The following is a 16,857-nucleotide window of genomic DNA, read 5'->3' on the forward strand; positions in this document are numbered from 1 at the left end:
TGAGTTGTGAAAAATTGACACAAATCCACTCTAGATCTTTCTGTTTTCTCCGCTTCGCTACACCGAAAAATAGTCTAAAACTCATTTGCTAAACGAACATTTGGCGCATTGATTGGTCACATTTTTAATGAGTAAATTATTTATTCACGGCCGCAGTCTATTTTTCGTTAGTGAAGCGTTAACAGACAGAGGCAGCTGGGGTATGCAGACTTATGGTGTTTCGAAAATAGTCAAATGAACCAATGTCATTTATAAATTCTTTCTGAACATAATTCAAATAATTGGATACCATGTTTGAGTTAATATCACAAATATTTGGAAGCACTCTAAAAACAAAAACACGAGAAAAGCACCACAAATATGGTCGAATTAGTGTGAAATATAAATAATTAACTTATATATTTTAAAAGTGAAAACACTAATCGTATATATATTTACTCAGACACCCATACACCATAGTTTGATATATGCGGTCACATGACGTGATTTGGCACATAAACCTAATTGGAATTCTTATTATTAATCATAACTGTATATATTAATAGACCATTTATTTTTCGCCCGTTCACTGCGAGATCCCGCGTTATAATACGTGAAATCGAGCGTAAAAACAGTGACAAAGCGCCGTAGTGGCTCGAAAAATTGCATGGGATTCGACAAACACGAAACTATTTTTCTGGTATTTCCGCGTCTAATAATGTGCGATTCACATTTTATGATGGTCATGATGGTCAGTTTGGATGAATTAGTGGGATCTCAAGGCCACATTCTTTCCTGAATGATAGGAATTCAGACATTGAACTATACAAAAAAAAGTTCAAAATCAAATCGTTAGATTTTTGCGGTGGACGTTTGATCTGCGTCTTTCAAGCATTGCGCAAGATCTCGCAGTAAACGGAAAATCATTATCTATTAGGGTAGGATTTATCGTCACTGTCGTTGAGGGCGCTTTCATTCTCCGGATCACAATAAATTCTCGCACAGAAACCGACTGATGGCGCTATAACTGTTGACCCATTGTTCCGGCCATACAGTTAGTTCCGTTACGTGCTACCGTTCATGACAAGTTCTAGTTGAGGTCTGTGTTTTCAAAAGTAAAATAACTTTTGTTACAACCACAATTCAGGCAAGGATGAAGGACATTTTTTTCTGGATGCCTGTAAAAAAAATATGGTATCGAGATCCCTGATTTTCTGTCCATGCTTGTGAGTGCGATGTCTGGATATAATTTTTTTACTAATATATGCAAATTTTAATAGTAAATACCAGGCTGTTCCTTGAATATCTGTAAATCTATTATCATCTTAGAATAGTTGAAATAAATAAATAAATTAATTGAGATTGAAATATATATATATTTTTTAAATGGTAGTTTGTTTTAGTTGTGGAGTTGGTATAATGTGACGACGAACACATTCAGCATACACATTGGTTTGCTCTGGTTTCATTCAAACTTTGAAATAGCTTTGAAAACTACGCTGATAACCTACTAGGTCGTATAGTATAGGTTTTGTGCGAGTCAGTAATACGTTTGAAAATAGCTTGAATAACTTGAAGGCTGTGCCATTTATTCGATGTATCACATGGTTAACTCTGATAACGCCTTGTTTCAGTCAGAGGAAATCGAAAATCAGTAAAAATGTTAAAAACGCGTTATGTAAATATATACATGTACTATATCATGATACATAGCGCCCTCATTTATAGTACGCATAAGTGCATAAAAACAAAAGATCTACAAAGCTCAACGCCTGACTGTGAACACGACCAATTTGCCGCAGCAAAGTGTGATGGTTACATATATTTTAATATGCAAGACGAGCCGGTTTGTTATGGTCACTGCTTTTCCACAATAACTCGGCATCACTCCGGTTGGGGTAATAACATGGCATATTAGGAATATTCATTTCGAATTCATAAGTTGTTTCCATTTCTATTATCAATATTTTAGTTCAATTTCGTGTGATATCCTGTATATCATTTCCAAAATCCGGTTATATCAAGAAAAATGTAGAAAGGCTTGCGCATATTACGTTGAGATAATTTTCAATTTTAAAAGTGATATGCTATAGATAGTTTTTGTATTTTCCAACCTTGTGTTTTACATTATTCCAGCGACAGGAATACAGACCTGATTTTAGGGATTACCACATATGAAAACTAAACTATGAAAACTATGAAACTTGTCGTCGGGAATGTGAAAATAAAAGTATTTCCAAATATCAAATTCCTCCAGCACACCCCCGGATTTTAAATTGTAAATCTGGTACAGGTGCACCTTACGGCGCGTTTGTTTATGATTGTGATTAACCAATCGTGATCGCGATTGCGTGTCGTGATTACGCTTAATCAAGATCGTGATTGGTTATTGTGATTCTGCTCATGACTGTGCATGTCGTGATTAAAGATGGCGAACAGACTACAGACGGCCCTCGCGCAATAAATGATGTCAGCCAACGCATTTAGCTCGCGGCGATCGTTATTATTCCAAAGGTGTAATGACATGGCACCGCTGGCTAACTGTTTTTCACAGAATGTTTAGAGTAAGACCGGATCAAAACATAAACCCCAAAAAAGATCTCCTCTAATAATCCAAAGCATAAAGTGCTCAGTGGAATATCATTAATATATTTTTCTTGTTTTGAGTAACGTGGTTAGCATTTAATGTCAAATCGGCCGTTGATGGCGCTGCGCCACTATGTGTGTTTATTGTATGTACAATCATGTTAACGCCCTCTTGTGTTCGCTTTACATTTTGCTACGCATGCTCTATTCTCTCGTTGTGTTTTCCCCGCCATGTTGGTTCTGTTTTCCCGTTGAGAAATAAACGGAGTTACTCGCTCGTTAGCGCTCCAACTGAAGTGTCTGGTTGTAGTCCAAGCTCTGTATACAACAGGTCTGTGTCCATACTGGCGTGGTGGCAGCGTCCTTCGGATCTCACGTCATTGAAAGGTAATACGGACATCGTTAACTCACAAGCCTGCTATACACGTACGGACTTTACACACGCATATTGTGTACAGCCAGTCAGTCAATATATCGACTGGATAATACCGACGTTGATTTCGTTAAGCAATACTAATCATTATGGCCAACCAACAACGGGCGCCCAAGCAGTGGTGTCTGTCAAAATCAGAAACAATTACTTCGTTTGAAAGCTGGCGTCAGAACCTGGTCTACACACTCTCATTAGACTCAAATTTTGCACAGTTCCTCGGTGAGGGCGTACAGTGGACAAAGCGAACCAAGGCTACACCGATGACGTTCCCCAGGACACTCAACAGGGCGATGATGACCTCAGTGACTCTGACACTGCGGACGTCCCTACTGCCCTTAGAATACAGGTTCGTCAGTCACCATATATTGATACATTTTATGGCCACCAGGTTACACGTCTTACCATCGACAGTGGTGCCACTGGCAATATGATTCTACTGGCCACCGCAAAACGACTCGGCGTCCCAATAAAGTCTAGTTCTCAATCAGCACGCCAAGCAGATGGTTCATCTCCCCTAAAAGTTGTGGGTGAGACCAAATTCGCAGTGAGTCGCGATGATACGAATTTCAAGTTTGAAGGCCTCGTTGTCGAGAATCTCGATGTTGAAATACTCGCAGGTACCCCTTTCATGGAGGCCAATGATATAAGTGTTCGTCCAGCCAAGCACCAAGTCACTGTGGGAGACAACACTACATATACATACGGTTCATCGCCAAAGGGCAGTCATCGCATTCGCCGGACACTCATACTACGCGCACCACCAAAGTCAACAACAATTTGGCCCGGTGATTTCATTGAACTTGACTTGCCTACAGAAATCAAAGACTCAAGCGAGGCATTTGCACTTGAACCACGAGTAGAATCTCGCTCGCTCTCAGTCATATCATCTGACAAGCCATGGCCTGCTCCAAACATTTATTCAACCATATCGGGTAAAATTCGGATTCCGAACCAGACCAACACACCCCAAAATTTGAAACGCAATGAACATTTTTGCCAAATATGTCCTGTCTTCGTACCACCGACAAACAAAGACAGCATAGACACTACACTTCATGTAACATCACCACACAAATCAGTTCTTCCAGAAAAGAGCTACTCAGATTCGGTTAAAATTGACCCCGACCAACTCCTCTCTCCGTCTCACCAAGCAAAGTTCGCAACATTACACCATGAATATAATGATGTCTTCAACACTGCAATCAAGGGTTATAACGGTGCTTCTGGCCCATTTCAAGCAGTCGTCAACATGGGTCCTGTTCAACCACCGCAGCGCAAGGGCCGTGTTCCCCAATACTCCCGTGACAAGTTGGCTGAGTTACAACAAAAGTTTGACGAACTTGAAGAGCTCGGTGTTTTTGCTCGCCCGGAGAACGTACATGTCAATGTAGAATATGTGAACCCCTCATTCTTAGTCAAAAAACCAAACGGTGAATTCCGTCTTGTCACCGCTTTTGCAGACGTTGGCCGCTACAGTAAGCCACAACCCGCCCTCATGCCAGACATCGACAGCACACTACGCCAAATTGCACAATGGAAGTATATCATCACCACCGATCTCACTAAGGCCTTCTACCAGATTCCCCTGTCACACGAGTCACAAAAATACTGTGGCGTTGTAACCCCATTCAAAGGTGTCCGCGTATACGTGCGTTCAGCCATGGGAATGCCAGGCTCTGAGACAGCGTTGGAGGAGTTAATGTGTCGCGTACTTGGTGACATGCTTGAGGATGGTAGCATTGCCAAACTCGCAGATGATCTGTACTGCGGTGCAAATACAATCGAGGACCTTCTTGTAAACTGGAGACGTCTCCTGTGTAAGTTAGCAGCCAATGACTTAAGACTGTCACCATCGAAAACTGTCATCTGCCCGGCAACAGTCACAATTCTCGGTTGGGTATGGAATGAGGGAACCATCCGCGCAAGCCAACACCGTATCTCTACGTTGTCGTCATGTTCTCCACCGGAAAAGATACGCAACCTACGATCATTTATAGGCGCATATAAGGTCCTAGCTAGAGTGCTTCCAGGCTGTGCTTCTCTTGTTGCTCCACTAGAAGATGCGACTATTGGACAACAATCCCAAGATAAAATTCAATGGTCGGATGAGCTCCGTGATTCCTTTCGTGTTGCTCAGGCAGCATTATCATCAAATCACACGATCACACTCCCCAGACGCACAGATCAGATATGGATCGTCACTGATGCAGCCATTAAAAAACACAGTGTTGGGTCCACCATGTATGTCTCGCGTGGTGACAAGCTCCACCTCGCAGGTTTCTTCAGTGCCAAGCTTCGAGGCCGTCAGGCAACATGGCTTCCATGTGAAATTGAGGCCCTTTCTATTGCCATCGCAACAAGGCACTTTGGGCCATACATCATTCAGTCCCACCATAAACCGTGTATTCTTACCGACAGTAAGCCATGTGTGCAAGCGTACGAAAAACTTTGTCGGGGTGAGTTCTCAGCAAGCCCACGCATAACAACATTCCTCTCTTCTGTTAGTCGTTACCAGGCCAACGTGCGCCATCTGGCGGGCAAGGACAATATTCCATCAGACTTTGCCAGCCGCAATGCCGCAGAGTGTACCACCCCTACCTGTCAGATATGTTCGTTTGTAGAACGTGTGGAAGACTCGGTTGTCATGAACACATCCGTCGAAGACATATCATCAGGAAATAAACGCCTACCATTCACCAATAGGGCAGCGTGGCAAACTATCCAGTTGGAATGCGCTGATTTAAGACGCACACATTCTCATCTCACCCAGGGGACTCGTCCATCTAAAAAGCTAACTAACATCAAAGACGTCAAACGCTACCTCAACATCGTCACTATTGCCAAAGATGGTCTACTTGTAGTCAAGCGTACTGATCCATTCGCTCCACCTCGCGAGTGCATTGTTGTACCTCGACAGGTGTTAGATGGCCTCCTGACAGCAATTCATATTCGTCTCAGTCACCCGTCTTGTTACCAAATGAAGCAGGTCCTCCATCGTTATTTTTTCGCACTGGACATGGACAAGGCAATCCAACACGTATCCACCTCTTGTCACCAGTGTGCCTCACTTAACAAAGTACCTCACACAATTGTTAAGCAATCCACTTCAGATCCACCAGAATCTGTGGGCAGTTTATATGCAGCAGATGTAATTAAACGTGAAAGACAATTAGTCCTAGTCGTCAGAGAATGCGTCACGTCATACACCACAGCGTGCCTCATAGAAGACGAACGCAGTGAAACATTGCGCAACGCCTTACTGCGACTTTGCATTGACCTGAGCCCCCTTGATGGTCCACCTGCAGTTATACGAACAGACCCAGCTCCAGGTTTTGTAGCCCTATCGAAAGACAGCCTTCTTCGAAAATACCGTCTGAATATTGAGGTCGGCCGCATCAAGAATCGCAACAAAAACCCTGTCGCAGATAGAGCAATACAGGAAGTTGAGGATGAGATTCTCCGCCAGGATCCACTGTGCGCAACTATTACGCCACTCTCCCTCTCCATAGCAATCGCTCATGTTAACTCTCGCATACGGTCAAGTGGCTTATCGGCACGTGAAATGTGGACCCAAAGAGACCAATTTACCAATTACCAGCTTCCAATTAGCGACCGTAAACTTATTTTAGACCAACACACGAAACGTTTGGCTAACCATAAAGCTAGCGAGAAGTCAAAAGCTCCTACAGTAAAAACCACCAGTGCACCCAAACTTGAAGTTGGGGACCTCGTCTATCTGCACTGTGACCGCAATAAGTCTAGTGCCCGTGATCGCTACTTAGTGACTGGTATCGATGGCCAATGGCGCAACATCCGCAAGTTCCGCGGTAGTCAACTCAGGCAAACGTCATACCGTGTCAAAGAGTCGGAATGTTATATCGTACCTTCTCCGAAAGACACCGATCAAAACCCTATGTCATATCATCTGGACGAAGACGACACTCCACTATCTCCAACACATCCACCAATACCACCAAGTATACCTTCCGATCTAACACCGGCAACAGGTTGCACTGACACTCCCTTAGAAACTGAGTCGCAAAGTATTGGCTCAATAAACCCAATATTGTTGACTCCTGGAGACCAGACACCAACATCCCTGGCTGATGATAATCCAAAAGTCATGCAGCCCGTTCAACATAGACGATCAAGCCGTAACCGCCGGCTTCCGGAACATCTAAAAGACTATGTCATGGACTTTTAAGTCTGTATTCAGTTTAGATTATTTTTTGTGTCTTTCCAACAACAATTTTGAATTATCATGTTGCCTGTCATTTTTCCTCATGCGTTTTCTTTAGTCTTTTCGAAAATGATGTAAGTTAAAGACAATAAGTGGTTACGCCACTATGTGTGTTTATTGTATGTACAATCATGTTAACCTCCTCTTGTGTTCGCTTTACATTTTGCTACGCATGCTCTGTTCTCTCGTTGTGTTTTCCCCGCCATGTTGGTTCTGTTTTCCCGTTGAGAAATAAACGGAGTTACTCGCTCGTTAGCGCTCCAACTGAAGTGTCTGGTTGTAGTCCAAGCTCTGTATACAACAGGTCTGTGTCCATACTGGCGCTGTGTATTGTCAAGTTTGGTGATGAAACCATTCGCTGAACTGTGCGTCAGATCACGTGACCCGGCTGGGCATGATTGAGCTTGCGCGTAGAGGCGGGGACCAGCCAAATGAAACCAATCTCCCACGCGAGGGGGCACGAGAGGGCGTCGTCCTATTTGGATGTAAGGTCAGTCGTCCGTAGCCCATCGTCCTTTTTAGGAAGAGATGAAATAATTTCAGCGAATTTTCAGCAGAATAATACTCAACGAAATACAGAAACATCACATAGAAGTATACAGCCTCTGTTGCAAAACAATTCAACCGACAACCAGTTTGACGCCATTAGTTGTTTGCTGGAGTGAATTCTACCTCAGACAACTACATTTATTAGTTGTCTGAGGTTCTACGCGTGATTTTATTGCCTACAAAATTGTTTCATTTCAAACTGTGCATGCTCACACACAGTGATTTTTTTGAAATGCGTACTAATTTGGTAATTTGCCGCTGGTAAAATTTATTGAAAACATTTTGAGCAATTTTGAGCAATAGTACTAGACTGAAATATCGACATACTTCTACATTCTCCATGAATTTCGTAACTTGCGATGGTCACGTTAAAGAATAAAACGTAACGATAGAATCAGTCAATTTATAACGACCATGTTGGCTGTAGAAAGGCATTTTGGCACAGTTTTACTGAAAAGACGAGTTTTTCATTGCTCATAAATATTTAAACCAATCGTATCATGCACCCCCCCCCCCGGGACAAGTCATTGACGCTGCAGGTCGGCGTTCTTTCTACACCGACCTGGCGCCGAACTCCGCACAGTTCGATGCGCGTTACTTATCATCACTGCACAAAGCTGCTTTGCATATAACTCATTTGCATACTCGAATATGTTCGAACTACAAGACCCTGTCGGTTAACAAAGTTATGCGTAAATCACTTGGTTACTTATCAAAAATAAACAAGTGAAAAATACCGTTTTTATTTATTTCAATTACATTATAACGAAAATAAAATGCAACAGAACTGTTTCGGTCTTCTGATCACACCAGAACACACACATATAAACTTCTATATGCATGGGATCCAGCATATATCGTAAGTGGGAAATTATGGTTTTTATTGTCACCAGGTAAGTGAGATAATCTTTGACAGCCAGTGCAATTAGCTCGCCGTAATCGTCTAGTGGTTAGGACATTGCGTTGTGGCCGTTGTGGCATTACTCCACAGGTGTAATGACATGGCAGTACTGGTTACTATTATAACAGAATATTTAAGGTAAGACGAGATTTAAAAAGAAGATATTATCTTGGGTATATGATCCAAAGCATAACTTTTTCAGTAAATTATTGATTCTTTTTGTTTTGAAGAACGTTGGTGGTATTTTATGTCAAACCGACCGTTGATGGCGCTGTGTACGGTCAAGTGTGATGGTGAAAACCCACGCAGTTCTACTAGTAGTAAATAATAATAATAGTCTTTATTGAAGTCGTATCCTGAAAATGATCATAGTACAATAAAGCATTGTTGTCATTCCATGTTAGAAACGTTCAGAATAAAAAAAGCATAAACTAGAAGAAAAAAACAAAACAAAACAAAAACAAAAAACTTGGATTAGAAATGCAAATTAATAAAGTAAATGTAAGGATAAGTTATTTAGATATCTGTGAGGCAGCTGTTTTTTTTTTAATTTGTTTTCTCTTAGGTTGAAACATTCATATATGTATTTTGCTAGACATTTTTGCATGACAGTATTCTTTGTGCCTAGTATGTTGTTAAAACTTGTATTAGTGTTGCCTTCAGAACACTGTCTAATAATGTTGAGAAGGATCTGTCTTTCATGTTTGGGTTAGATTTACTCATTGTGTCTAGTTTAATAATAATGTCATTTTTAAAATCTCTCTTACGTTTTTAGGATCCGTCTGTAATTTCACTTGAGATTATAGCATGTTATTCTATGTTGTTTATTTTATGGATGCTGACTGATGATATTTTTTTATTTATTTTTTCATATTATTGAGATCTTTTGTAAACCATTTAGGATTTTTGTTTATTATACTATTTTTTTATATATTTTTCTTCATAATTTTTTTTAGACTTTTATCAGCTGCCCCCAGATATATTTTTGAGATTAGTAAACTAGCTTCATTAACTGATTCTTGATTTCCACTGAACTCTTTCCTGTTAAAAACATCAATTAGTTTACCAATACAAGGTACTGTTAAAATGTAATTTAGATTCATCGTTCCATAAATAACTAAAAGTTATTTTTCTGTTTATCATTGTAATTGTCATATTTGGCATCCCTGTACTTTGTAGATGCATTAGTTTGAAGGTGAAATGATATCTGACAGCGGGTCAGAAAGCGATAAGTTAGGTGGGTGAACATGAAATGAAAACATGAACATGAAAGTTAAATTTCTCAAATAAATAATTACTTGATATGGTATAATCCACTGTACTGCTACCTCTAATTTGGTGGCATGTAAATTTACCACCGCAGTCCCCTATACATTTACCATTCAGAATGATTAACTCAGTGGCCATACAAAGATCATTCAGAATGATTAACTCAGTGGCCATACAAAGATCAAGCAGAAGCTCACCGTACTGATTCTTAGTGGCCATGTCTTATGACGCCCGGCCCTCTTTTTGAACCAGGTGGCAGAATTGGATACTGTATATACTGTATTGTTATACATAACTAATTCTTGTTCATTTTTAGTTCTAGCGTTGGAATACCCAGCCAGAATTATTGCTCCTTTTTTCAAATTTGGCAATATCTTATTCTAGTAGCTGATACAGATTGCACTCTTGCCAAGTGAAAATACTAGACGACTATGGACTAATATATAGTGTACATAGAAATAAGTCCTGCTCTAAATTGAAAAATTTTTTGTCGAGTTGTAACCAAATAAAGTCTTCCGAAGTTCTATTAACACGCTTTATACCTTGTTGTATATGGTTTTAAAATAGAGGACTACTTTATATATTCCTGTCTTTACGCGAACTTAGGCTTTATCGTTGACTGGTCCATTCGTCACACTGGTACTCAATCCCATTCCCATAGGTCTTTGCGCTTTACCCAATAGTGCATCTGCTACAGACAGCCTTCAATTTTGTGGTCAATCACCTCACTACGCACAATCAGACGTTTGTCATGTTCAACTTAATAAGCTTAGCGCCATGCGAACTTGAATTAAATTATCAAGAAAAAAATAATCATAATTATGAATATACACATTTATTTTAGACAGTTTAGTGTCAAATTAACTGGTTTTAAGCGCTTGAGGTGCAATTCAGTTTAACTTACGTACATCAATGTAGCCGCCACATTGATTTTTGACCCCACCATACACAAACTCCAAGCAGTTCGCGAATGTTGTACGAGCAGCGCCCTCACCCGGAAGAATGGAGTGTATGAGGGAACTCGGGGAAGGTTATTTATATACCTATGTTTATTCATATGGTTTATTCAGTACTAAAGACCATTGACCTATATATACGAGATATTATAAAAAAAACATACAAAAATGAATGATAAATCAGTTATATGTTCCTCTCTTGAAAAGGTAATGTGGATGACATGGCGTTTATGGTCGTTCGGTATTTCGACCTATTAAAGAGGGTGAAAATTTGATCACAATCGTTTGTTTTGAAAGTGCAACTTAGTTATAACTTTACCTTTATCTATAACATTTTGAGTGCTTTTACCCGGTACAAAACATCGGTTTAGGATAAAATCGTGTGACAAAATGCCAAACATTTGTTTTTGGAAAATCCACAGTAATTCATGTAAAAACACAGAACGATATTTTCACATATGAGATCTTCACACCTATAGAAACCAATTAACATGCCATTGCATTATCATTGGATGAGCTACATTAATAGATCAGCCAGTATAATTAGCTCGCCGTGATCGTCTAGTGGTTAGGACATTGCGTTGTGGCCGCAATAACCCAGGTTCGAATCCTGGTCTCGGCATTACTCCACAGGTGTAATGACATGGCATTGCTGGCTAATCTTTTTAACAGGACAATATTGTAGCATCAATTTCTCAGTGGATTCGTCTTGTTGGATTATTATTTCTTATTTTCTTAGTGGATGGCATTTAATGTTAAACCGGTCGTTGGTGGCGCTGTGTCAAGTTCAATGGTGAAAACTTTCCCAGTGCGTTTTACCGCTTTAATATACGTTTTGTTTTACAAGCCTGTGTTAACGATGTGTTTTGTGCTGAAGGTAAAGTAATATAGAAACAAAACAATTTAGATGATATGTGAAAACAAAATCTACTCGCCAAAAAAAACATGTCGCTCTCGTCGTCGCCCCGACAAATCCAATGAACAATCTCTTAAATCCAGTTATAACTCCTTCTGTCTTTTACCTCCATGATCCGATGAACAAACCTTTTTTATTGCTGGCAGGTCTAAAGAACTTAATCAACCATCACGGTGAAAACAAAGGCCGAACAATCTCAGAAAACGGTACTTTGAGATGTTGTTGAGACTCCCTTGAACAGTGTAACACGATTACCCCTACATGTACAACATATATAAATTTGGTTTTTCAGGATTACTTCGAAGGTGATTTTGTGCTGTTTTCTCGAATTTGGCTATTTTCACCGGCTCTTTGACCGGCGTTCCATAGCAGCTCACACAGAGCCCATAGAAATACATGGTAATGTGGTGCGCGTCTTAGCAAAGTAGAACGTCTTGTGACGTAGCTCCGCCCGAGGATACGCTTTCTTGCGAGCAGAAACACTTTGAAACAAAGCGTTAACGTCAAGTGTTTATTTTCACCGTGCAACTTTCCAATGCAAATAAAAAATAAAATTGGACGAATTTCAATCTAGTAGTAACTCGTGTTGTTACTACAGGTAACAGGTAATATAACTTGCGCGCCCTCAACGGTGAAGTTATGCGAACCATTATTAATAAGCATAGAATTGAGTATAAAAAAAATGAAAATACGTTTAATAGTCTAAACTGGTTTGAACAAAATACAGTTAAAGGCAAATAATGTTCCCAATCGAAAAAAAAAGAAAAAACTAAGCAGCTATGCCATGTCATTACAACCAACCGGAGTAATGCCGAGACCAGGATTCGAACCTGGGTTATTGCGGCCACAACGCAATGTCCTAACCACTAGACGATCACGGCGAGCTAAACGCTGCTTGGAAATTACAGCCGATTTTAGAAACCATATACTTAAATGTAAAATGTAGTTGACATTTATAAGTTCCTGTATCGAAGCATTTGTTTTATATGATGTTGGTTTGCGAATTTTCACTAAAACTATTGCATACGCGATCTAGCTAAAAAGTTGCGTAGTCCCCAATCGGTAATGATGGAACCCGTCACGTGCACGTTTCGCATTAACACTTCCGGGTTTGCGAGATACTGGCGGTGATTGAAGACAAATGTTGGCGAAGCGATGTTGCATGCAACGATACAATAACATTTCCACTAGTACACTTAGATATCGAACACACATGTCACGAGTGTTCGCTATATCGGACATACACGTCGATCACCCAGCCAATTTAGACTGGATCAACGGCTGGTCTGATCAAAGGTATCGAGACGATGTTCTCATCGTTGCTGGGGATGTCACCGATTACTTGCCTTTGCTTGAATCGACGTTGTCCTCTTTCAAGAAGAAGTTTAAATCAGTATTTTATGTACCAGGTAAGGATAATGTTCGATAATATCTTGTCAAGACTCATTCTTCAAGCCTCTACTTATTATTACTGACGTTCGGTCAATGCTTGAAGGTGACACGAATACAATCGATGTAGTCACGTCACAGTCGAACTCGGCCACCATGTAATCACCGTGGTGGTCGAGAGATTTCAATAACTCACATGACTGCTATGTTGTCGGTTTTACTGACCCGTGTTTACAACAACAAAAAACACAGACGTTGGGGCTTTCTGTACCAAAACATCGACTACAGATAAAATAAAAATGTTACAGCGCTGCAGTATCATCACAGAGATCAATAACACCCATTTATCTTTTCACCACCAGTTCCTTCTTTTCATCACAAATTCACAAAATAGCCCTGTTTATAAAATACCCAATATTTTTGAGTAAAAACTGACAATTGACTCAAATTTTGTCCATTGGCTACAAAATTAGGGTTTATTTCCAGAAATATTAAAGAATATAAGAAAAAAGTGCAGAAAACTTGATCGAGAAAGTCTGGTGGTGAAAAGGTTAACACCTAACCCGCTGAATTCTACCGCTGACCAACTTCTACTGCTGGCCGAGCCCAAATCTTGATGATTTCCGTTGTCACCAATGACACAAAGTGAATACAGTACTTCTCGTGCTGAACTTGAAGTGTGGTGTTGTGGATGATGTCTGGTACCCCAGCTGATGCCATCATGGCTATCAATCATATCAGTAAACTGGCAAACAGTCTCATGAGGTCTGAAAATCCAAATAATCTGTAATTATTTGGATTTTCATTCCTCAACTCTGGCTCCATGGTCCCATGATGTTACACTCCAGCCATGCCATCCTTGGCCCACCAGTCATGCCATCCTTGGCCCACCTTGACTATTGACATATTCCCCACCATCTGGGTACATCAGACAGTCTCTGAACACCGTGAGGGACTGTGAACTGGCAGATAGATTTCAACAATTGAAAACTATAGACATACTCCCTGGTCATGCTTAGACACAAAACACTTCACCCGGCACCCCTCCTCCCTGAGCCATGTTTCATGGTAAAACCAATTTAATCTCTCATAAGTGTCCCATATCACCCGGGATGGGAGGAGAGGGTGTCTCAGGGATGTCATTGACTGCAGTGTCCTTTGTTGGCAAGGGAACGGGGGAGATTGGCTTACTGAATTAGAAAAGACTGCTGATACAATTTATATTATTTTACAGTATACAGTTAATAATTGTCATCTCAAATTCTTGTTTACTTGTCAAAATCATGTGGTGCTTTGAATGGCCATGGTCTCAGTGATTACTTGTCACAACAGTCGCAGGACAACAGTACTATAATAAGGACATGTCTATTCTGTTTTCAATGTGTTTATTGACAAAAAAATTTTGGATATCTTGTGGTCATCTGCCACCTACCTGGCTGTGTGTTTGTTTACATGTTCAAGTTGTGCGTTTCATTTGTGTTGTGTTACCAGTAATTAATATGGAAGTGATCTTTTCACCTGCTCACACCACACAAGTGACATTTATCATTGTGGATTTCAGCATCTGTATTAACAATATTTTTCTGATTATCATTTCGATATCCAAATTCACTTTAAATTTGACAGCCAGCACAACAGTCATATAAAATAGTTAACTGGTATTGCAATGCTCTTAGTGTTCAATCAAGTACAATCAAGAAAAAAAAAACATCACAAGGAAAATATTATTTTTTTAAAAAAACTTGTTTGGCGCATTCAATTTTCGTTTCGTCTGCCACACTTATTCTCAGGTGACATACAATCGATGATGATAACTAAACCCATGAATGGCTATGTTTATATTTGTATGTTCAACGGCAGTAACAAAAGCCGCAGTCTCGTACTTGAAGATATCAGTGATGGAATCGCAAAACACAGAATTATCATGATTGGTGAACAAAAAATTAAATGACATGCACACATAATTATTAATGGTGGTGTTTATTTTTTTTCAATCCCTTGTTTAAGAATATTTTGGTGTAAGGCAACATTTCTCGTCATTGAACAATACTGCATGTTTGGAAGGCTGGGGAGACTGTACTCGATTTTATACTGCCAAGTGGATAGAACCTCTCGAGGCAAACATGCTAATCATTGTTAGTTAAAAAAAATATAATAAATCATCAATGAGTAAAACTGAAAAACTCTTATGGCAAGTTGTAGCCATACCTCCCTTCCTGTTGCAATTATCAGACACCATATTTGGACATCATATTTGGTCTAATAATGTTTTCACCATATTTGATAATCATGTATTATGTTGTCTCTATATTAGGTAATCATGAATTATGGCTGAGAAAAAACCCACGACCAAGCCAAATATCTAACACCCTTATGGATTCAATTCAGAAATTCCAACACATACTATCCATCTGTGACACTATAGGAGTTCACACAACACCTCAGAGCATTGCATGCGTGGACAACACCCAAGTAATGATTGTACCATTGTTTTCCTGGTACTCAACCCCGGAGACAGACGAGGTGGATTCACTTTATCTATCAGGACCACATCCGGACAATGTTGAGAAAATGAACAAAATGTGGATGGACAATCATTTCTGTGTTTGGCCGCACTTGGAAACAACGATATCTAAACACTTCGCTGCATTGAATAACAAGCATGTTAAACAATATAGCATTCCTGTCATCAGCTTCAGTCATTTTCTACCAAGACAGGATCTGATTTTGGCTTGTAAAAAGGATGAGGAAGCAGTTGCTAGGGAACAAGACCTGTTGTCCTTGGGGAAGCAGAACCTTCCACGACAAGGTTCTACGATTGGGTTTAACTTCACAAGGTTTGCTGGATGTAAGATTCTGGAGACTCAGATTAGAAGGCTCTGTTCACAAGTTCACGTGTATGGTCACCAGCACCGGAATCGGGATCGTGACATTAATGGTGTGAGATATGTGTCCCACTGTCTGGGTTATAAAAGGGAACGTGATCTTGGGCTAATGTGGGGTTTGGTGGACTGGGAAGGACCAAAGCTAATATGGCCATTGCAGTGATTTTCAAACATTTGAAATAAATTAAAGAGACAGTCAATCCTACAGTTGTCTTAGTTTATGTGCATGTATAATTCTAGTATGATCTCATGATTATTTATGCGAAAAATTAGATCCCAATTTAAAGTTTCACTCAGAGGTCATTCCTAATGCTTTAGTTTGACTGTTTTGTGAAATATTTGATGGTGTGAATTTGTAGTAGAAATTATCAACCAAGCATTCACGATTGTATACAATGTTCATTGTATACTGGATCATTATAATATGAGATTATTACGAGGATACAGCAAGAGTATTGACTGATGTGTAGCAGAGGTCGTTGTGATGGCGTACTGTCTGAGTGCATACTTTGTGGTATCCTCGTAATAACCTTATCATGGGAATGCCGAAATACAAAAACTATAGAACAGAATCAGCGAACTTTTTTGTGTGGAGTCTGGTCAAACCCTGGTGGCAGCCATGTTTGTTTTTATTATTAGACTACACTTATGTGTGTAATCATTCCACATTTGGAATTTGCTTTTTCTATTATGGTAGGATGAAAATACCCCGTAAAATACCGCAAAATTATGGCATGCTGTAACTTATGGCATT

General features: G+C 39.9%; 2 protein-coding genes and 2 non-coding genes across 4 annotated transcripts; 3 read left to right on the forward strand and 1 right to left on the reverse strand.

The window, feature by feature from the left end:
* Window positions 1–3,425: 3,425 nt before the first annotated feature.
* LOC146737850 (uncharacterized) lies at window positions 3,426–7,202 on the forward strand. Its single transcript, XM_085504837.1, has one exon. The coding sequence runs from the start codon at window positions 3,426–3,428 to the stop codon at window positions 7,200–7,202; it is 3,777 nt and encodes a 1,258-aa protein (XP_085360963.1).
* A 4,261-nt stretch (window positions 7,203–11,463) lies between these two features.
* On the forward strand, window positions 11,464–11,535 carry TRNAH-GUG (transfer RNA histidin (anticodon GUG)). The gene has a single exon. It is a non-coding gene; the product is annotated as a tRNA-His (tRNA).
* Window positions 11,536–12,638: 1,103 nt separating this feature from the next.
* On the reverse strand, window positions 12,639–12,710 carry TRNAH-GUG (transfer RNA histidin (anticodon GUG)). Its single transcript has one exon. It is a non-coding gene; the product is annotated as a tRNA-His (tRNA).
* Window positions 12,711–12,935: 225 nt separating this feature from the next.
* Window positions 12,936–16,303, forward strand: LOC100378179 (uncharacterized). Its single transcript, XM_002737581.4, has 2 exons — window positions 12,936–13,238; window positions 15,533–16,303. The coding sequence occupies exons 1-2, from the start codon at window positions 12,971–12,973 to the stop codon at window positions 16,264–16,266; spliced, it is 1,002 nt and encodes a 333-aa protein (XP_002737627.1). The 5' UTR covers window positions 12,936–12,970; the 3' UTR covers window positions 16,267–16,303.
* The last annotated feature ends 554 nt before the right edge of the window (window positions 16,304–16,857 follow it).

Source organism: Saccoglossus kowalevskii, chromosome 10 (genome assembly GCF_978046115.1).
Source record: "Saccoglossus kowalevskii chromosome 10, keSacKowa6.1, whole genome shotgun sequence".
In the NCBI taxonomy this organism is placed as follows: domain Eukaryota; kingdom Metazoa; phylum Hemichordata; class Enteropneusta; family Harrimaniidae; genus Saccoglossus; species Saccoglossus kowalevskii.